At 46.2% G+C, this 23450-nt stretch overlaps 1 protein-coding gene across 1 annotated transcript in view; it reads left to right on the forward strand.

The window, feature by feature from the left end:
* The first annotated feature begins 1164 nt into the window (after window positions 1-1164).
* Window positions 1165-23450, forward strand: part of RIPOR2 (RHO family interacting cell polarization regulator 2) — a 58508-nt gene continuing 36222 nt past the window's right edge. The window contains exons 1-2 of the mRNA XM_085310015.1: window positions 1165-1443; window positions 22611-22737. Of these exons, the coding sequence (XP_085166141.1) occupies window positions 22637-22737 (101 nt within the window). The 5' untranslated portion in view covers window positions 1165-1443; window positions 22611-22636. The remainder of the gene's footprint in view (window positions 1444-22610; window positions 22738-23450) is intronic.

Genomic DNA, 23450 nt, shown 5'->3' on the forward strand with positions numbered 1-23450 from the left:
ATCTATCAATACTGACCAAATGGGGAAAGATGAAGGTATATAAGGAGAGCATCACTATTGCCTTCTCAAGCCACCTTCCAAACTGTGTCTGTTTACCACACTCACAGAATTGCTAGTGGTTATATCTCTGCCACCTAGAAAAATACTTGCGTTGTCTAAGAGGCATAAGGGAGAGCTCGTTGAAGGAGTCCACAGAAGCTAAAAGTGTTGGAAAGGGGAGAGCAAATCRCATAGAAAACATGACATGGGTGTTTTGTCCTTCTGTTAGGTGATGCCTGMAGTAAAATTCTGTATGAAAGAAAGCTGCAACACAGAAAGGAAAAAGTCCTAAGGCCAAAAATAAATATATTCAGAATTTTAACATTTATAGAGAGATATAGTTATAATAACTAGGTCTATATAGTTTAGATGGAAGACAGAATTTGAAGTAAATAGCCTGCAATCTTTGGAAAAATACAGTGCTCTTGTCTATTTGTCTTTCTCAGGGTAATACTGGAAAGAGGGAGCAAGGGAAAAAATGTGCAGTTCATTCGTTGCAATGTTCTTTCATTCCTATTCACCTTTAACTGCTGCTTTTAGCCTTCAGTATATCCTATATATTAGGATAGGTATATCCTATAGAACAGATATAGTCTATTTAATAGATAGGAGGGATAGGATTCTATAGCCTATATATTCTATGTTCCTCAGTATATCCTATATACTCTATTTAGGGCCTGGTTTTGCATACACCGCTAAGGGCAATTTTGGTAGAGCGAACATTGTCCACGAGAGGCCAGTCACGGTGATGAACGCCGTGGCCCTTTTCCTGCATCTGTCCCAGGAGGAAGGAACTGAGCCTCATTTTTTTGGTCAACTAAGAGATATTATTGGATGACACATCCAGAATACAGGAGAAAAAGAAGGAAAAAATAAAATAAAATAAAGAAAGGAAAAGAAAAGGAGAGGAAAGGAAAGGAAATAACTGCCACACTCGCGCTGTCCCCGCCGATAAGAAAAGATGCACATTTAAGGCAGCGGCTCACTCGGCGGCCGCAGGCCGGGGCCGGCGCGCACCGCCCGCGCAGCGCAGCGCAGGGGCGGGCCGCCGCGCAGCGCCCCCGCCGCCTCCTCCTCCTCCTCCTCCTCCCTCCCGCAACTCCGCAAGGAAAAGCCAGCAGCGGCTGCTCCGGCTGGCAGAGGAGCGAGGCAGCGCGGCTGGAGACAGGCTGCTCCCCCGGCTCCGCCTTTTAGCTTTATTATCACTATTGGGTTTTTTTATTAGTGTTTTTGTTATTATTATTATTATTATTTTAATTACTGGTGTCACTATTCCTTCCGCTGCCGCGGCCGGGAATGGGGCGCCGCGGTGGCCGGGGAGCCCGGGACGGCCACGGCGGGCGAGCGGCGTCCCGGGGCRGGCTCTGAGCCCCTGGCGAGGGGGAGCCCCGCCGCCGGCAACAGGTACCGACCGGGGAAAGGGGGCGGGCGGGGGAGAAACAAATGAGGGCTGGAAAAATAGCGGGGCTGCCCGCTACCGAGCCGGGGAGCGAGCGAGCTGCTCCCTCGGGGCGCCGGCGCCCCCAAAACGCTTCTGCTCGCAGCCCCGTCGCTTTAAAGGCTATGCAGCACCGGCGTGAGATTTCGGGAGGGAAAGGAGGCTTTTGTGGAGTTTCTTGTGTGCAGTGTTAACCTGGACATGTAAAGAAAATCCTCTTTTTTTGTGTGTGTGTGAGTGTTCTTTAAGGGTCRGAGAGGATGTGTGGGAGAGCTGTTTTAGTTTTTTCTCATGGTGTATGGAAGTGCTTAGGCTTGTTTCCACCACCACCACCACCACCCAAAAAATTTAAACCCTCAGCATTTCCTTAGGTTTTGTCCTTCTATTTTCAGTGAGCTTTCATGGCATTACCGGTTTGAGGAAAGATTAGACCCTCTTAAGTTCTTCTCCCTTTAGTCTTTGGATCATGCCCAAGAACTGGTGCAAACATATTACTCACYGGCATTGCACTTCAGTTTACTTCTGATCGCCCTGGTCACAAAAGGTCATCCTAATCCTGTGACTGATCTTTCTATTGCTACGTAACTGATCATTTTGCTGTCTCTCATTCAAAGTTGTAAAAAGCTTTCTGGAAACTCTGCGTGCGTGTGTGTGGCCATTCTGTCTTTGTACCCTTTCATCCATCCATTTCTCTTTCAAAGCTGAATATATTTTCAGCATAACTCCTGCATGCATTAATCCTGGCTCTGCATTCGGCCACGCTGCTCTTAATTACCATGTTTTAACGGCTGTCACGCAGCTGGAGCCCCGAGCAGGCAATGCTCCCCAACAGGAATATTATCTTCTGTATTCTCCAATGGCTAATTAGGCTTCACAAACATCACTCTCTCTCTGAAAAAAATAAAAATAAAATAAAAAATATGGGGAGCAGACCCAGAGAGGGGGCTTGAGGAAGAAGTGTTTTTCTGGAAGACTTGCTGCCCAGCCTTAGCTAAGATACTCCTTATGTCGGTTTTTCACACCATGGGAAGATCACACATGGAATGTGATCTGGTTTACTCTGTCCAGATTCAAGCAAGGTATCCACGGGGAGCAGCGAGAWGCCCTGAGTTGTAATGGTAATGGGCAAACATGATGAGTTGTTGCAGGCCAGTCTCTCATGTAATGGGTTGTTATGTATTGGACAGTGTGAGTCTAGAGGCAGCAAATGTGTCATTTTCTTCCATAAATTCATCATTTTCACAGCAAGTTACAAAGTCATTAGGACAGTCAGTCAAGATAGTGTCTATGTAGCTTGTTAGTGCTATGTGGATTTTTAAAATCCCAGTATCCATAACTTGATGCTGGTTTGTTTTTTTTTTCACATCCAAACAACACTTTCTTGACTGGTTTTGAGCATTTCCTGTCTGTCCATTTTTGGAAGCAACAGGATGAATTTATTTCCAGGTTCCTCCAAAGGAACAGAGCAATTAACTTCTCCATGTCTCTCTCTGCTCCCCTCTGAAGTGCCAGTAGAGTGACATCTTAGAGGTTTCCTGAAGCTGAATTAACATTGCCTAAACATGTGGGAATGTGCAATGGGAGAGACCCRCGTGCTTTGTAAAGGAGAGCTGCCCAGCATCCCTAAGTGGGAAGGTTGCTTCACTTTTTTTGTGATCTCGGGGCACGTGACCATTTTATTCAACTGTATGGCAAATGCTCAGAGTAACAGAGGCCCAAACAGCCTCAAAACTCAGGGCAGCATGCTCACCAACCGCTCACTGTCACCTTTTGCTCTTGAGCAGGAAGAAAGGTAACTTTCAGGAAAAGCCCGCTGCCCAGAAAGGTTCGGATCCAGAGGAAGGTCAGCTTGCTTACCAGCCGAGAGGCAGGGAGGTTAAAAGTAAAGGCTGCCTTTGCTTTTTCCAAAAAAGGGATGGCTGGCCTGACTTCTTCCTGTGCTGTACATGCTGCAGGGACAAGCAATGCGGGCTGCTCCTGGACGGCCCATTTACTGGGTAACTTTCATCGGCCGACTAAGAGGCAAGCGGCGGGAGATGGGGCGGCTTGTGTCCGTAGCTGTTCGGGCAGCAGAGAGCATCGGCTGAGAGCGGCCGGTGAAGGGAAGGAGGGAAGCGGTGCRCTGTGCTGCGCTCCTGCAAGCTGCTTCCCAGAGAGCACCAGCGCACGTACTTGTATCAGACGGGGTCCTGTCACATCGCTTTCAAGCTGTATGGTCCCCAGATGACTCTTATTAAGAAAACGCTAGGAAATGTGGTTATTTTCCTGCTTAGCAGGAGCTCAGACATCACTGCTCTGTTCACTTAACTACCAGTTTCCGCTGCTGAAAGAGCAGTTGCAGGCAAGTTGTTAAAAATTTTCCCAGTAAAATACTTTCAAAATGATGGATGAGAGGGGATGCACACTACTGTTCTCCCTGCCCGCTTTGCACAGATTGCGTCAATGACCCCAAGATGTGCTGCTCTATTAGAAGAGAGAGAAGGAAAGAACTAGGTCCATAGTGAATTTAAAAATAAATTTAAAGACTTTTGACAGCAGAAACAATTTTGCCCTGGGGACTCCATGAACCGTGGTGGATCTGCTTCAGATTTGCAACAAACCGTCACTAGGATTTATTCTCCTTCACGTCCCTGAGTTGCCAACTCAGGATTTCCCTCATTGTCCTTCAAAGAGTTTAGTTTTGCCGGAACAAGGAGGGACGACAGGGTGTGCTAAATGCTGGGTGGCAGGAGGATGGCTTTGCCACTGCCCTCTGAGCACCTTCCCAGGTTCAAGGTCCCTCTTCTCAGGGACAGCTTGAGGGGAGCAGTGGTGAGAGCCAACCTTGGATTCAATAAACCAGATCACGTTATATCTCTTGCTGTCACTAAGGCTGGGCAGCTAGCGCAGAAAGGAGCAAAGGGCCTGCTCCTTTGCTCCATGGACCACCTTGTGCAGAAGGGCCAGCTCTTATTTTAAGTTGGCAGCAATTTTATTCCTCACTTCTCTGAATCTGGTTCTACGGCTGCAACTTTTAATCATCTCTGCTGTGGCATCTGGTGTCTTGGGGACAAGGAGGAAGCCACCCCCTCTCCAGTGCCAGGTTACTTAGGAGGTGGCAGTGAGGCCGCCAAGAGCYGCGTGCATTGCAGCAGTGATCAGAAAGCAGACGCCAGCTCCCTCGCTGCCGCCCAGGGGAAAGCAGGTAGCCTCGGTGCTCTAGGATTGCCTTTGGGCAGCCACAAGCGTAGACCTTGCCTTGGTCTTTTTTATATAAGCTCAGCAGCCCATGACCTTCTTGAGAAGTGAGTCTTTTAAATGTGAAGCAAGATCTAACTGCTTTTTCCAAAGTTGGTTTCTTTTTTTCCGTGTGTTTCTGTGTTACATGGGTATCCTCTAGTTCTTCCTCCCCACTAACACAAAAGAGATGACAGATTTGCACAAAAGTACGTGAGCATCTTTCTTCTTTTCAGCGCGGGGAACAAATTGAACCTGACAGTTCCCTGGAACCAGTGCAATACATGAGGGAGTTGCAATAATACATTTTATCTTCCAGCCCTTTTAAAGCATCTGAAACACTACGGTCCCTGCTGCCTATAGCAAGCTGACCTTAACTGCCAGAGCCAGCCACCTAATTACTGCTATACCACTGCTCCCAGTGTGCACTCTCTCCCAGCACTCAAACCACCAGACTAACTGCAACAGCCCAAGCTTCCTAGGTCAGGCCACCCTTAAGTGACACCATATCTATCTATTTTGAATAATCATTTGTGCAAGTTTTTTTTTTTTTTTAATAATAATAATGATAAAAAAAACATTTAGCTGCAGCACCCATAAATCAGTCAAACGGTTTTGTCCTAAAACCGTCTCTGACTGGAAAACTGGCAGTCTGTCTATCTCAACGAGCTCGTGGAGCTGCAGTAGAGAAAATCTAGTCATCATTGATGGTTTTAGCCTGTGCCTTAACATCTAGGAAAGATCAGTCTAGACTGGCCCTATTTTTTACTATTTAAATCTTTCTATTCACAGGCTGATCAAAGGGAGGAAGTCATTTACAGTGAAATCTGTTGGAAACAAATAGGCAAATAAGCACCTGCAAATAGCCACAGGAGGTTCTTATTTCAGCAGATGGGCAAGTGTAAGCACTGCCTTTTCCTCCTTCTTTCCCTGAAATACTATTTCACTGTCTGAGCAGCCAAAAAAGTGTAATTTGTCTCAGAATTAGGTGTCTTTCCACTTAATCTGCTAGAAGGCTGAAGCACAACAGAGGAAAAATATGGTTTATTGTGGACATTTATAGTGGACACATCCCATGAAGAAGCCTCAGAGCTCTTGGGGACACAGGCTTAAACCTGGGGCTGACATGGTTGTGCTAGTCCTTGGTACTTTCTCAGGTCAACAGCTGAGAYGGTAGATGTGGCTCTGTATTCAGTGTCTGATGGGTGTTTTGTAGTTGTATGACATGAGGGAAAAGACTCTTTCCGTAATTAAGTAGCTTGACAACCTCTGTTTGTGATAAAGTTTAAAATATTTGGTTTTAAGGCTTTAATGGTGGTACRGAAGTAGGGCCACACCTTTGGGCAGTAACATCCAAGCAAATAGCCTTTGCCCAGGGAACCTCTGCCTGGGCACAGAGACACATTTTTCCAGGCTCATCGCTGCAAGCATGACTGAACTACGGCAGCAACAGCTATCCCCATGCACTTCCCCAAACATACAGGCATGTCTGTCGAACGATGAAAAGCCACTGCTCAGTTAAGTGCATGATGTGTCAAGTCCTGCATGAGCGAATGAACGAATGAATGACCTTTCCTCGTCTTAGTACAACCACAAAATGCCATTTTGTTAGTTCACAGAAAGACTTGGGTATTTGCACAGAATCGATCGTGGGATAGGAGCAACTGGCTGAGAGGTGCTCTTTGTACCATGAAACATTTTCCTGACTTCAGTTTAGTGCTCGCTGACCACATCTATTTAGATATGCACAAACTCTTATTAACGAGAACGGACACCAGCTAAAGTAAACAGAGATCAATTTGTTTAGGTTATTAGATGTTCAGATTAATAAAACCAAGAGCTGGAAATGCTAAGTCATCTGTGCTACACAAAACCAAACAGAGGCCATATTAAACACGCTAAGACTTCAGCTGATGCTGAGGCTGGTGAATAATCAGCTTAAAACTCTGCTCACGTATACCAATGTTCTGCCTTCTGGGAAATCACGGGGAGATGTGTCTTCATCTCGCCAGATGTCCGTGGGCCCACAAAGCCTCTGTTTCAGATGTAGCCATGTTTCCCTACATGCAGGTGCTGGGCTGGAAGTGCTCTCGATATATTTGACACCCGTGCCGCACACCGAAAGCAGAAGCTCCCTGGAGGTTAGACAGCTTTTCATCTGCACTTATCCCATAAGGGCTGTCTTCTGCCCTATTCTTTCCTCACTCTCTCCGTAAAAAGAAAATAATTCTTCTTCCCAGTACGCAGCAAGGCACTGGTGAATCCAGCATAACAACTTCTATGCAAGCATGAACTGAACATTATATACGCATTTACTCAAGGCGCTAGGTTTCTGTGAGGGAAGAAGGAAATTATAGCAGCCGCAGGACTTCTGACTTTGAATGTTCTCGCACGCGCTTTCGCGCCGTCGCTTCTCCCAGMGGCGCTGCGTATGCACACGGCCTCCAGGGCCTCGGCGCGGCTGGGAGCTGTGGCGAAGGCTGTCCGCCAAGACGCTGGTCTACCAGCGCTGCGCGCTTCGCGAATGCAAAAGCCATTGGGATTAAAAGACCAGCTTCCCTCGAGTACAACTAGTGCCAGTCACGTGCTCTGTGGGCACGTCATGATACTGCCGGGTAGGAAAGACACAATTGCTTCTGTTGGCAGAAGGATAAATTAGTTTTCCCTTAGAGAAAACCAGACAGGGCAGCAAACTGTTATATCCTCATTTTCGTAAACCCAGAACGACAGTCCATTACTACTATGCAAATTGGAAGATGCAGAAACCGCAGTGAAGAAGGAAATGAGGAAAGGGTAGAAGAGCAGCAGAGGACAAACTACAGCATCATTCCTGTAAAATTTTCAGCAGCCTGTGATGGCCCTAGTGGGTTCTTCTTTAAATGACAGAATGCGAAAAAAGAGACCTGTTCAGAGATGCGTGCAGCCTTAATTTATGCAATGAAAAGTTATGCAAGATAATTACTTCACAGTTCAGCAATAATAAGTGCTGTCAGATCTGGTTAATCCATACTTGGTTTATCCTTAATGTCTCTGTATCTAAAAGACTTAAATGGTAATTAATCTTATAGCATGGATGGAGTGTGTGACATTTTAAGCTCAAGATTTCTCTTTTTAAATGTTCGCCTGAGATTAAATGTACCACTTTAAACTGACTAAATCTATTTAAAATATATTTAAGGATTTTATCATGTTTGCATTGGCTGCATCCAGATTCAGGACTGTTCTCTGGCACTAAGGACAGCAGGCACCTAAGTGCAGCCTGTATCCATGGTATTATTAAACCCCCTTGTCCTCCAAAACAGAGCAGCACATGAAGAATGTGCTTTGGGAATGGTCCTTGGCCCATGCGACTTCCCAAACCGTGACCACTCGTTGTCTGGGAAGGCGCTGATTGACCCAAACCAAAGCTGTGCCAGTGGTTATTCAAAGAGCGTTACCTGCTCTGCTACAAGGAGCAGAAAGCTCCTGCAGATTTGACTGGAAATAGCTTTTCTATGGACATTTCAGACTCTTCTGGGAAACTGGATAGCTACTGAAATTAAAGGTGATTTCAAAAACTTGCAGCAAGAAGATCAATTCTCCATGAAATTCTAGTTTTTTGTTTGTTTTACCAAAGTAGTCTCTGCAGGCACTTGCCTGGCTATAAAGCTATGCTGCCTTTCGTTCTGGTGGGCTGCGACTGCTAACGTAGACTAGCTGGGTGGGAAKAGGGACCTCAGACACCTCTGTCTTCCTTCGGGCTGCATACAGCAGTAACTCTGTGGTCATTGGTGAAATGACTTGTCYGTTGTCAGTTCTCTTCTCAGGTTGCAGCATCTTCCACACAAGCATTTCCAGCATGAACTCTCTATCTAATGCAGACTCCCCTTAACCCTATATCCCATGTGAAATCCCCTTTTCAGCTGCTTTTCGCAGCTCCTTTAAAGGTACTGTCCTGTCAGAACTGGCTAGAGCAGACGGCAGTGGTTTGGAGATGCTTAGGCTACTGGGTGGTATTAGATAAGCACTGTTGCCTCCTACACTTTGGGGAGTTTTCAAAGTTGAAAAGATTCTGGTCACAGGAATAATAACCTCTGCCAAAATTTTAAATAAAAACATAAAATGTTATATTTGCAGGATCTTCCCCAACATACAATTCAAACTCTGAATTTAAATGAATTAAAGCCAAGAAATGAAACAGTTGCATCAGAGCACTCGGCCGCTCTCAACTGTGCATGGGCAGCGTTAAACTGCTTGGTGATGTGCTACAGAGAAAGCTTCAGACATATTCTATAGTCAAATATAAATGAACACAGGACTTTTATGGCGGTGTTCTTGAAATGGGCACGCTTGCGAAGTGTTGAAAAAGATTAAAGTAAATAAGTACATTGCTGCAATATCCAATTCTGGGACAGGAACATCCAGCTTTAAATACAATAGTCTGTCCTAAAACACACAGGAATGTATCTTCAACAACATATTAACAAATAATGAGCTATTACGACACCTCATAAAAGGAATTATGGTATAAACATCCAAGGTGTTTTAAATCACCCTAATCCCCCATATTTAAAGAGGAGCAGCAAAGCATTTGCATCTCGTGAGCAACTGAAAGGCTTTGACAACACTGATATTTTATGTGCCTTTCAGGGGTGAGAAGCCCGTTTCATTTGTTTAATTTATCTCACTCATGCTTACATTAGAGCATACCTGGAGTGGATACCAAGTAGAGCCAYAGCTTTTCTGTCCTGTGCAAAGCACAATCTCTAGAGCGGCACAGTGGGTACCTTGGTCATCCTGCAGAGCTTGACAGGTTTACTTTCTCGCACATGCAAAGAGGCAGCCCCAGTTTGCTGTCCTTGTCAGGGCTGCTGCCATCCACCCTAAACGAGGTTTATAAACAGAAGAAATACTGGTGCAAAGCCCTAAGAGAAAGCAACACTCTTAAGGAGGATCTCACGTTAAACACTGTGCTGGGCCATTGCTCTTCCCTCCTGCCAGAGGGAAGGTTTCACGTTCATTGATCACACACARTCTGAGAAGGTTATCATCATGCAGTCTGAGTAGCTACACTACTGCTTACACATATAGCTTTAAGCCCTGCATGGTGCCACCATGAATTTTGCATGTTGACTCCCATGGGAGTTGCATCTATTTACATTAGGGCTGCCTTAGCCCAGTTGTGACCAGTAAGGGGTAGCAGCAGCACCACCCACCCTTTACCAGAGCACCCACCGCCGTCTTGCAAAAGTACAGAACAGGAATATTTTGAGGAATATAGTTTTGGGTTTTTTCTTAATGATCTAATGCTGTGAAATCCCATCTAACCTATTTGGTCAACTGTAGAGTGTTTATCTGCATATTTTGAAGAGCTAGAGAAGTAGCCAGGCTGTTACTAACTCCCATGGTCCACTTGTCCTGCTAGTTTTATTATTTCTCACAAAATTGCTCCTTTTAGTTTATCTGCTAGATAGCACATTAGCACAAGATCTATATTTATTCCAGCCCAACCCTGCTGAAATGGCGTCACGATTCATTACATGCACAGGTCACAGGGACTGAACCACTGTTACGGAGTCAAAGAAAGGTAGATTTAAAGCACAAGGCAATCATTTTCACCTGATTTTCAGAAATGCTTTTTTTCTTTGTATTATTTGCTGGCACTTGAATGGCAGCGTGGTTTTGTTTATAATTAATTCTTTAACCAACATAAAGAATAATCAATGCTGAATAGAATTGGAGTTGACTTCTAATCAAAGACAATTCTGCATACCAGGGCTGTTTTGAATGAATGAACATCACATCTAATTAGATGGCCAGATTCTGCTCTCTCAGTTACACTCACGCATACCGTTACAGATCAAATTTTGCTCGTCTACACTAATACCAATTGAATCTGATTACTCTATATTTATACTGCTGTAAGAGAATGGCTTTAACACCACTGAATGAATTTCATGCTCACAATCACTCCAGCTGCCCGTGTGAAACAAATGTTAAAACTAAAAAATGAGGTCAGCTACTATGAAYCCATCTGTCACGTGTGGGAGCCGTTTAGCATCAAATTTGTTTTCCTTGGGTTTATTACAGCAAAATTACTCATTTGCATTTCTCCCTCCGTATGTTTTCAATGTGTGCTGAAACAAGGTTAAGGAGCRCTGCTGTAGGTATTTCCCTGAGGGGAAGGTAAGCGAAGGAGAGGGAAGTTCATGACTGCAAGCCCTAGAAGSGGGGCTTGTACTGAGCCCGCTGCTCAATACAGTTTAAACTGAGATCCTGATGGTGCAAGAAATGGTGGAGAAGTTTCCCTCCTTGTGCTGGGGCAGGAATAGAGTAGCTACCGCAAGGGCAGGAAGGAAGGTGATAACGGGGCAGCACAGCAAGAGCGCTCCTTCTGCCTTTGCGGCCATCAGCCACGCTTGCGTGTTAGTGAGGCAATGGGAGCTACAACCCAAGGTGTGCTYTACAGAGAAAATAAAAAAGAAAATTATTAAGCCCCAACATTGAATTTGACATCTATGCTGATGTAAAAGAAGAGATTGATGCTTATCGAAGTTATGGAGTTATGTTGCAGTGGGATCAAGTACCGGGTCCTRTGTATTTACATCCGCAGACTCTTTCACCATTTTGCTGTTGACCTGGATTGTTAGCTTTCTTCTTATTACCATTACCGCTTTTCGGTTTATGTGCTTCATCCAGTTTGGGTAGGAGGAGCAGAACAAACAGCATGAGCTCTTCCAGATGGCAGACAACTCGTGTTTCTGCTCAGAGGATCGAGTGATGAGCTAGCAAATACTGCAGCATTTGGGTTGAAATGTCCTTACATACAACATAAAAAAATGTACTTATGGAAATTAAACAATAAGTATGAGTCTTCCATTTGGTATCAAATCTCAGGAAAAWTTTGATTTGAAACAAAAGATAAAATTAGGTTCTGAAGCACCAAAAACTAACATTCTCATTTGTTAAAAATATGTGCTGGTGCCTTGCGATCACTCACAGTTTTCTGCAGGAAAAGTGAAACCCTCAGCTATGGACTTGAGTAGAACTAGGAAAGATGTAACGTGAGTTGCATAAACACTTTTTTGTGTTGTAAAAATTGAATTCACCCAAATGAAATGTATTAAAATACAACAAATAAGAGAAAATACTGCTGCAAACATCATTAACACAGACACAGCTGAAAATGGCACACCAGCCTTCCGGCAGATCATGCTCACCACTACTAATGTCCACCAAGTAAGAAGCAAGGCTTGGAGTTCCCCGGGGGGCAAACAGTCATTCATCCATCCATCCATCCCTGCAGAGGTTCAGGCTATCAAGCAAGGACAGCGTGAGCTGCAGTAGTTTAAACTGAGATTCCTGATGGTGCAAGAGATGGTGAAGTTTCCCTCCTTGTACTGGGGYAGGAATAAGTAGCCACCAGCTGCTTTGATACCCACTCAACCACGATCCCGCTGCTCCCTGCTTCTCCTTTTGAAGGGGAAGAAGCCCTCTCAGCTGTAGGTCCTTCTCCATACAATACTGCTGATAAACTTACATAGCTGTTTTTCTGTATGCTAAAATTAACGTCTGAAGCTCACAGATCTGCTGGCCTTTCGCTGGCTGATATAGGCTTGGGAAGTGTGCTTGTCAGTATAGCCATATGCTGCTATTTAGGAATATCTCATAGCCTTGGACTTTGGTGGAACAAATGCAAATGATTTTGTTCTGGCAACCAAGAATAGTTCTTCAGATGGAGCTCACATGTCTGTGTAGCTCTGGCAAATGTTACCTTGCACAAGGAAGTAGCAACCTAATCACTGGGAGCATAAAATGTGCCATGGAAGTTGTAATTCACGTAATCCAACGATCAAAAGAATATACCCTTCTACTGACACTTCCAGGAGAGCCTGTCCTGCAAACTCTTCCTGCCAAACCCAGGAATTAGAAGCCTATGCACTAATGCATACGAGCTTTTGTCCTAAAATGTTAAATTCCTGAGAAAGACTTATAATGCTTCTGGCTACTCTTACCCATATGTTATTGCCAAATTAATATTGAAAATAAATCTGCAATAATGTCTAAACTATCATCCAAGATACAAACATCTGTGCCTTCTGGGAGTCTACTGAACAGGGAAACCGAAAATCCCAGGTGACTGGGCTGGTGGCCCTACTAGCCTCGTATTGCCAGTGTGATTCAATTAAGCCAGAAGGAAGAAGTTGGAAAATTAATATTAAAAATTACTAGAGTTTAGACTACAAATGGAGTAAATATCAGCTGGATGCATGCTGAATAAGCTTAGAATTGAACTGTGATCTTTGGATGCATTAGTGCAATGCGCAAAGAATGGTACCTGGCTACCTGGGTTAAAGATCRGATATCTTCCTTTGGAGATGCATGTTCCTATGAAGGATTTTATTGCAATAGAAAGTTTTTACCTCACCCAGCTCATCTGATAAGCAAAATATAAACCTTGACATAAATGAGAGATGAGCATGTTCTTGACTTTCATCATTCAATAAGATATAAATTCATCTGTTAGACACATCCTACTGTCAGTTTTTAGTTAAGAAAAGTCACTAGTATGCAAAATAGAACCAGTTGCGTTCTATAGCAGTTTAGCGGACCCCTTTTGCTTATCATAACCTGAACAAGTATCACCAGGTCTTGATGGACCTGGTGCATGCAGACCACAGATTGGCACTGGGAACAACATATAAATCATCTCACTGCAAAGATTGCAACTTCTTAGATCCAGGCTGGGCTACATTACACACAAACAATAGATAGGAGCATAGGATTATCAAGAATCACTGTAGTTGTCGAGTCCTATTCCCACATTTCTATTTAATCGAGTATTAGACACTGCACCGAAATGGTCCTCAAAGCCTCTCTTCCGTGCACCCTCTGTGGCAGATGGCACCCTGACAAAATACAACAAGCCCAGCACCCAAAGCCATCACTGTAATTGCTTTTTTTGTAGAGAGCAGGAGAAATTAAGGACATTCCCACCACCAGTAAGTTTATTTGCAGGTTTATACACTTGCTAGGATGTCTGTAACAAAAACAACTCCCCCCCCGCCCCGACCATGCAGGTGAGCAAAAAATCTTCTGGGTTTACAGGCAATATGTGGTTTCCTTTGCTCACATGCAAAAAGCAAATAAAAAAGGGACCAACCAAAAATCAAATTGGATTTAGCAAACCTGTTTCTGATCAAATTTCCCTTCTGCTAGCTTGGATTGAAGTCTGTACTGTTTAGCAAATATTTTGACACTGTGGGAGATGGATGTCCATTCGAAGGGTGACTAAAAGAGAGCAGTCCCRTGGAAGTGATGTATTCTTGAATCCGTTCCCCTCTAATTAGCTTAGACTCAGCTGCTTCACTCGGTTTCCAGAATGAAAGGAGAGATGGGAAGAGATGGGGCTTTTATTTCCCCAGGGACAGAGGCATTGTCAATTTTCTGCCATTTCCTACTATAAGCCGTAAGCGAACAGGGCACAAAAAGAATACRGATACAATTTCCCCTTATGCCTAGACCATGCTCATGGGCTAATCATTCAGCTGCCACACAATTAGCATAAGCAATACTAGTTAATTATGCTCATACACTGTGCATATTTATAGTAGCAGTTAGCAGACTGGTGGGTTTTWAACCAAACATCAGAAGCGCCTCAGCTATATAGGTTTAAAAATGTAAGCGTATTAGCTGGATCCACTGCTGAGGTAAAACTCTGGAATATCAAAAGAATTTAATACCATTTGCAGATGCACAATATGCTGTCCCCCTACTATTGTCTTCCAGTCAGTGCTCATCTATACAGATACCAGTCAAGCCAATAAGAGATCTGAGTAAATGCTTGTGGGCTGAGCCTGCAGAAATTATACTAGTGACTATATATATTATATGCATAAATTTAGCATACAACTGTACTATTGAATTCAGAGCTAGATTTATTTAGTCCAGAATCATAGAATCAGTAAGGTTGGAAGGGACCTCTGGAGATCAGCTAGTCCAACTCCCCTGCTCAAGCAGGGTCACCTAGAACAKGTTAGACAGAGTTGCATCCAGGCGGGCCTTGATCTCCAGAGAAGGAGACTCCAYAACCTCTCTGGGCAACCTGTGCCWGTGCTCCRTCACTCTCACAGTGAAGAAATTCCCCCTCACRKTCAGGTGGAACTTCCTGTGCTTCAATTTCTGYCCATTGCCTCTTGTCCTGTCACATGGGACAACTGAAAAGAGTTTGTCCCCATCCCCTTGACACCCTCCCTTCAGGTAYTTGTACACAYWGATCAGATCCCCCTCAGTCTTCTCTTCCCCAGGCTAAACAGACCCAGCTCTCGCAGCCRTTCCTCRKAGGGCAGGTGCTCCAGCCCTCTGATCATCTTCRTAGCCCTACRCTGGACTCTCTCCAGTAACTCCATGTCTCTCTTGTACTGGGGAGCCCAGAACTGGAGACAGTACTCGAGATGAGGCCTCACCAGGGCTGATTAGAGTGCAGGATCACCTCCCTCCACCTGCTGGCAACACTCTTCCTAATGCAGCCCAGGATACCATTGGCCTTCCTGGCCACAACGGCACATTGCTGGCTCTTGGTCAACTTGTCATCCACCAGCTCTCCCAGGTCCTTCTCTCCAGAAGGTCAGCCCCCAGCTTGTACGGGTGCCTRGGGTTATTCCTCCCTAGGTGCAGGACTCTGCACTTGCCCTCATGAGGTTCCTCTCTGCCCAATTCTCCAGCCTGTCCAGGTCTTTCTGAATGGCAGCACAGTCCTCTGGTGTATCAGCCACTCCTCCTCCCAGCTTGGTATCATCAGCAAACCTGCTGAGGAGGCACTTCATCCCCTCATCCAGGTCACTGATGAAAAAGTTGAACAGGATGGGACCCAGGACTGAGCCCTGGGGGAYGCMACTAGCYACAGGCCTCCAACTAGACTCCACGTCACTGATGACGACCCTCTGAGCTCTGCCTTTCAGCCAGTTCTCAATCCACCTCACTGTCCACTCMTCTAACCCACACTTCCTGAGCTATGGGAGACAGTGTCAAAAGCCTTGCTGAAATCAAGGTACACAACATCCASTGCTCTTCCCTCATCTACCCAGCCAATCATTCCATCATAGAAGGCTATCAGRTTGGTTAAGCAGGATTTCCCCTTGGTGAATCCGTGCTGACTACTCCTGATCACCTTCTTTTCCTCCACATRCCTGGAGATGACATCCAGAATGAGCTGTTCCATCAYCTTWCCAGGGASKSAGGTGAGGCTGACCAGCCTRKAGTTGCCTGGGTCTTCCTTCTTGCCCTTCTTGAAGACTGGAGTGACACTGGCTTTCTTCCAGTCCTCAGGCACCTCTCCAGTTCTCCAGGACCTTTCAAAGATGATGGAGAGCAGCTTGGCAACAACATCCGCCAGCTCCCTCAGTACCCGTGGGTGCATCCCATCTGGGCCAATGGATTTGTGGATGTCTAGCCTGCCCAGAAGGTCTCTAATCCTATTCTCCTCAACTAAAGGAAAGCCTTCCCTTCTCCGGATTTTCTCCCTCACATCCAGGCTCCGGGATTCCTGAGGGCTGCCCTTAGCAGTGAAGACTGAAGCAAAGAAGGCATTCAGTAATTCTGCCTTCTCTGTATCCCTTGTCACCAGGGYCCCTGCCCCATTCAGTAGTGGGCCCACATTTTCCCTAGTCCTCCTCTTGCTGCTGATGYATTTGAAGAAGCCCTTCCTGTTGTCCTTGACATCCCTTGCTAGACTCAGTTCCAGCTGGGCCTCAGCCTTCCTCACCGCATCTCTACATACTCTGACAACATTCCTGTAATTCTCCCACGTAGCCTGTCCCCTCTTCCACATTCTGGGTACTTTCTTCCTCTGTCTGATCTTGGCCAAGAGCTCCTTGCTCACCCATGCAGGTCTCCTGCCCCTTTTGCTGCACTTCTTACTCATGGGGATGCACCGCTCTTGAGCTTGGAGGAAGTGATGCTTGAATACTAGCCAGCTCTCCTGGACCCCCCTTCCTTCTAGCGCCTTAACCTATGAGATTCCACCAATTAGGTCTCTGAAGAGCCCAAAGTCCGCTCTCCTGAAGACCGGGGTTGCAATCCTGCTTGTTGCCTTACTTTCCTGCAGGATCCTGAACTCCACCATTTTGTGGTCACTGCAGCCAAGGCTGTCCCCAACCTTCACATCTCTAACCAGTCCCTCTCTGTTGGTAAGGACAAAGTCCAGCAGGACACCCTTCCTCGTAGGCTCCTCCACCATCTGTGACAAGAAGTTATCATTGATGCATTGCAGGAGCCTCTTGGACTGCTTGTGCCTTGCTGTGTAGTCCCTCCAGCAGCTGTCAGGGTGGTCAAAGTCCCCCAGGAGAACCAGGGCCTGTGATCGTGAGGCTACTTCCAGCTGTCTATAGAAGGCCTCATCAACTTTCTCTTCCCGATCAGGTGGCCTGTAGTAGACACCCACAACAGTGTCCCCCATGTTGGCCTGCCCTTTGATCTTNCTCTCCAGTTCTCCAGGACCTTTCAAAGATGATGGAGAGCAGCTTGGCAACAACATCCGCCAGCTCCCTCAGGACCTGTGGGTGCATCCCATCTGGGCCAATGGATTTGTGGATGTCTAGCCTGCCCAGAAGGTCTCTAATCCTATCCTCCTCAACCAAAGGAAAGCCTTCCCTTCTCCGGATTTTCTCCCTCACATCCAGGCTCTGGGATTCCTGGGGGCTGCCCTTAGCAGTGAAGACTGAAGCAAAGAAGGCATTCAGTAATTCTGCCTTCTCTGTATCCCTTGTCACCAGGGCCCCTGCCCCATTCAGTAGTGGGCCCACATTTTCCCTAGTCCTCCTCTTGCTGCTGATGCATTTGAAGAAGCCCTTCCTGTTGTCCTTGACATGCCTTGCCAGACTCAGTTCCAGCTGGGCCTTAGCCTTCCTCGCTGCGTCTCTACATACTCTGACTGCATTCCTGTAATTCTCCCACGTAGCCTGTCCCCTCTTCCACATTCTGGGTACTTTCTTCCTCTGTCTGATCTTGGCCAAGAGCTCCTTGCTCACCCATGCAGGTCTCCTGCCCCGTATGCTGCACTTCTTACTCATAGGGATGCACCACTCTTGAGCTTGGAGGAAGTGATGTTTGAATACTAGCCAGCTCTCCTGGACCCCCCTTCCTTCTAGGGCCTTAACCCATGAGATTCCAGCAATTAGGTCTCTGAAGAGCCCAAAGTCTGCTCTCCTGAAGACCGGGGTTGCAATCCTGCTTGTTGCCTTACTTCTTTCCTGCAGAATCCTGAACTCCACCATTTTGTGGTCACTGCAGCCAAGGCTGCCCCCAACCTTCATATCTCTAACCAGTCCCTCTCTGTTGGTAAGGACAAAGTCCAGCAGGACACCCTTCCTCATAGGCTCCTCCACCATCTGTGACAAGAAGTTATCATCGATACATTGCAGGAGCCTCTTGGACTGCTTGTGCCTTGCTGTGTAGTCCCTCCAGCAGATGTGAGGGTGGTCAAAGTCCCCCAGGAGAACCAGGGCCTGTGATCGTGAGGCTACTTCCAGCTGCCTATAGAAGGCCTCATCAACTTTCTCTTCCCGATCAGGTGGCCTGTAGTAGACACCCACAACAGTGTCCCCCATGTTGGCCTGCCCTTTGATCTTTACCCATAAGCTCTCAACTGCCTCCTCCTCCTCCTCCCTGTCTAGGCAGAGCTCGATGCATTCCAGCTGCTCTCTCACATAAAGAGCAACTCTACCACCTCACCTCCCTGGCCTGTCTCTCCTAAAAAGCACATAGCCATGCATGAGAGGCCTATGAATTGTTTAATAGGCAGGGAAAATAAACCTCCCTTTACAAAGTATTTTACAACAAAGTGGCAAATACTCTTCACCCAAAGCACATTTRCTAGATGTAGGTGCCATAAATAATCCATTGACATGGTGCCTCTTTGCATCTGGTCTACGTGGCTGCTGCTGGAAATATTCTGGGCAGTTTTGTGAGGTTATTTGGAAATATTTGAGACATCAGCAATACAAGTTTAAGTCTTAAGTACAGATTGCATTTGTGCAGTAGAGTCAACCTCTAACACGAGAAACTGTAAAGCAGTTGAACAGAACTGTGTGGTCTCGTCATTCCTGACATTTAACTACTTCCTTCTATCACTGTTTTGTTCAGTACAGAAATTAAACACATATAATAATCACAAAAATTATATAAAGCCCAAGCCTATCTGGATTCCTGACTACTGACCATTTTATAGAAAAACAAAGCAAAAGTAGCCCTAGGCAAGTCTTCAGTCTGTATTTCAATTACACTTCTTCYACAGTTCCTTTTGGTATTGTGAGGAAAGTGTTAACCACTAAAGCCATGTAAAACCACCTGAGCATTTGAGAGGAAAAAAAAAAAAGAAAGAAARAAGAAAAAAGAAAAAGAAACACAAATGGATTTAAACCAGTAAATGCCCTYTTCAAAATTACTAAGTTTTTAAGTTTTCCCAAAGGAAAAAAAGCCTAAGCACTTCTAGTGTGTATGCAAACACTCATGAACAGTTATGAMGTTCAGACTATTATTCACCCTCATGTTTCCTTCACAGTGATACAGAAGATATTCATCTCGTGGATGATGTTAGCATTTTGACAAGTTTTCATCTGAAGTAACTATGTTRTTATAGCCAGAGTCATCATGATTACTAGCACCCAGCTTCAAGTTTTTTATTCCACTTATTTTCTGAGAAATGGCTGGTGTTTGTGGAGTTAAATCTCCCATGACTGGCAGGGCTGTTTAGCTTCCACCTTTGCACATCTCTAGCTGCTGTCTGGGGCTGTGCTAATCATCCWGTCATACGAGGCAAGTGCTAAGCACTCACAGATAATTTTCTGCTTCTTGGTTTTTGAGACCCAACTTTTAATGCAAATCTTTGTATGCAAATTGGAGCATGCAACACGCAGCTTAACTGTTTTAAAGTTACTCRTAAAAACAAAGAGAACTGGATGTGCAGAACCCAGGGATACGGGAATCAGATGGTTTCCACTTGGGCTCCGGGGAGCTGTTTCTTGGTGGGGTTTGAGCTGTGGTCTGTAAGCAGTGCTTCTAGACATTGTGTTGTGCACAGAGCTGTGAGTTTGACCCTGGAAGCTGCAAAGTGGCTTCTGCCGCTGGCCAGGCATCAGCGAGCTTGAGCAGAGCAGCTCAGCCCTGCAGCGGGAGCGCTGAGAGTCTTTGGAAACCRGAGGTGAACGTAAGCCCAAATGTGGGTCTTCGTTGACATAAGACTCAAATATCTCCAGCTGCGGCTGGAGTATGTTTATCCCAGTGTAAATTAACCAAAAGCGCGTGCTCGCCGCAGTTTCTTCTGCGCCTACCCAGAGATCTCCGTGGGCTAGAGGAGCAGGAGCCAAGCAGGGGGTAGCTCTGTTGGGTACCAGCCCCTCCACTACAGCATCCCGGCTGCTCCCACCCCCTCCTTTTTCTCTCCCCAGCATGGGTTTCTGCCCCATGCTTGGTCCAGCTAATGCAGCAGTGTGGAGAGCCAGCAAAGGGAGTCAATCTGACTGAAAATATATTTTTTTTAATCCCAGGGTTTGTTTACAGCTACTGCAGATGAGCTTCTTGTAATAGCTCAGCAGGTGATAGCACCATTGCCAGTGCTGAGGAGGGGGTGGAAAGCACTGGCCAAGAGTGGGACCATGGCAGCTGGGTTCATATCTGCAGAAACAGCTATGGAGCCAGACCCTTGGGCTACTTCTGTACCAGCAAATTAATCATGCCTGGGTCTTCATGCCTGGGTCTGTTCTCTGGGCCTGAGGCCAACCAGACTGGAACGGCCTTTGACTATGAAACTCTCTTGCCCTCTGAAGAGGGTCTGACCACATCTAAACTGCTTATTGGAATAGCCTTTGGCCCATGCTAATCCCCAAAACATGCCTGGGAATTACTCAAAGTTTTAGTTGGCACAGTCAGTGCAATGACAGGGAGCACATTAACAACTTACAGTCCAATTCYMGTGCCTGGGAATGTTCCCTGGTAACGTTTAATTTACTGGTACAAACACAGCCCTTGAGCCTGAGGGAGTCCTGAAGGACCTGACATAGAGCACTGCAAATGTAGGAGTCCTACGCTAAAACATCCTTAACGTGCCTGCTCACATGTAGGCCTGGCACACAGCTATGGTCTGATTGATGAGCTGTAATGAGCTCAGTAACTAGGGCATTCATGGCACACATTATGCATTACGAGAAGCAGTTTAGTCTATTTTAAGAGAAAGTTAGGTGGCTCCCCGTGTTCACAGGAAAGGGCCATAAGGTTCACTCATACAGAGTTTTTCAAGACACCGAATAGATCACAGCTACCTAGTAATTATGGCAGAGGAGAAAATTTGCAGCAATTACAAAGCCAGATGCCACAAAGCCGAGATCATATCCGTGAGGGCTGCCTAGCTGCGTCGGGACTTAGCCAGGTCTCACTTTTGAAAYGCGAAGATCCATACTCTTGATTGTGTCATAGAGAAAACTTCACATTACTAATAGTGTTGACAATTCTGGAACTAGAAGAAATATTTTTGGCAGAGCTCTTATAAAAAAAATACCTCTGACAAAGCATCTCCCCTTGAGCAAGAAAATCCTCTCCAAAGAGAAGCATTAGCTTGCCATCGTGCCTAATGCTGCCTCAAAAAGTATTTGCCCCACTGAGCTTTACCCAAACATCACTGGACTGTGTATGGCATTTCCCTATGTATTTGCTTTGCCCAGTGAGTGTCTACAATGGAGGCACCACGTAGCTCCAGTGCTTATTTTTAATAAACACATTGTGTTTCCAAGGCTTGTGAAAAGCAAAGCTACGGTGCTTTTCTGTGAGTGCCCATGGTCGTTCCTTATCCGCAGGGATGAGGAGAGCTTTAGCTCTCTTCCACCAGCATGGTGTCTTGGGCAGAGGTGTCACCAACACCAGTGTAATGGCCTGCAGGCAACTCCAGTCCCCRCTACTCCCTCCTGCCCCTGCAGCAAACTCGGCATTATGCTGAGGTCAGCAAACTTGGACGGCACTGCTGCGGTCCCAGGGAACAGGCTGGAACCAGAAGAACATGTCTCTGGCCAACACCACAGAAACGGCGCCCTCTCCTCTCCTGCTCCCTTCCCTTCCCATCCATTTCCCTATCGCCTGTCTTGAGCCGCCCTTGCTGCTTGTAGGTGGCTCGGTGAGGCGATTCAGCTCACTGGTGCAGCACAAATCCAACACAGCCAAGAACATCTGCTTAGTTGACTGCTGAGCTCAGTGAAGAGCAGGGTTGGGCTCAGGAAAGCAACAGAATGAGCAGGGAGAGGGTGGTGTCCCCTTCTCCCCTTCCAGCAACAGCAAGCCCTCCATCAGTTGCAATCTGTGGTGCTTGTTTCCTAGTTCCTCTTGGGGATGCCTGCCTGCAAGCTGGGCATTGGCAGGACACCCTGGTCACTGATGTAGCAGATGGGGCCGCCGGGGGCCAGGGGGCCAGCAGAGACGTGCGCGTGCAAAGCACAAGTCAAGGATGGTGTTGGGATTTGCATACCAAAGCATAAGTCAAGGATGGTGTTGGGATTTGCATACCAAAGCATCTGGTTTAGTCCCCTGTCCCCTGTTTGCGTCTCTGTCTGAGTGTTTTTGACTGGGACTAAATCAGAATTGAGAATTGGAGCGTTTTATCTTTGAGGCAGGACAACCTAGYAACGCAAACAAATTACCTGCCAAAGCTCCAGCCATCTCTGCTCTTTTCCATGAGAAGGAAACCCCTTTGCASATGCTCTTGTTACTTGTTCTGCAATCCAGCTAAGCAAACCAGGCTAAGTATAGAGTCCTATTCCTAAACGTCTGATGGCCCCCTGCACCTTGTGGGYGGCAGCTCCTCCACCCGCACCTCTGATGAATAGCGGGCAGGGCCTGCCTTAAAGCCTGCCTCTTGCTCACCCTGGTCCCTGACCTCCTTCCTATTGTTTTCCAGGAATATCTTCCACGCTCCCGGAAATCATGTCAATAGGATCACATTCATTCTCTCCAGGAGGTCCTAATGGGATTATTAGGAGCCAATCCTTYGCTGGCTTCAGCGGCCTTCAAGAAAGACGCTCCAGGCAAGTACTATGCGCTTTAAGGGGAATTTCTGAATATGGCGCTAAAGGAGCCATAGAGTTTAGAGGGTGAAGGCGGAAAAGAGGGAAGGGAGAAGTATCTTTTTTTTTGACTTGCAGAGAAACAGTGTTGTAGGCTAAAATCTCTCTGTATAAGCAAGCTGCTGCCCAAAAGCCTATTTGTCTTCTCCCTCCACCCCCACCCCTTAATGCAGGACTTCCTCCCATGCCTCAGACTTGTGAGAGAAATTTAAGAGTTATTTTAATTTACTAACTTGTGTGGCAATCTTCTCAACATGAGAAAYGTGCAGAAACAGAACACGCTTCCCACCATCCCCAATTTATGGCCAGCGCTACCTGAAAGGGAGCTTGCTCCTTGCTACCTTGCTGTGAATCCAAAGCCACTCCGCTTACTGGTTTTGGATGACAGCTGTTCGCAGCAGATCTGCTCACAGCAGAGCAACCACAGAGTCACCTACATACAGCATGACTGCTCATGTTTGCTGTACAGAGCTACCCAARGCCCGTGCCTGAGACCAGTGAAGCACAGTGCTGTCCTCCATGCAAACACTTAGCCGAGCCACCGTCTTTCTTAGAAGCGTCCCCAGTCTTTACCCTTTGGATCCCTTTTGCTTTTAGGGCCTGGCTGTAGCTCAGCCCTTCTACTGCTGTGGCCGAGCAATGTGAGACAGGACAGGCATGATATAACAGAAATG

The sequence above is a fragment of the Rhea americana genome, unplaced genomic scaffold, assembly GCF_003343005.1.
Source record: "Rhea americana isolate MKP2758 unplaced genomic scaffold, rheAme1 scaffold_31, whole genome shotgun sequence".
Taxonomy (NCBI): domain Eukaryota; kingdom Metazoa; phylum Chordata; class Aves; order Rheiformes; family Rheidae; genus Rhea; species Rhea americana.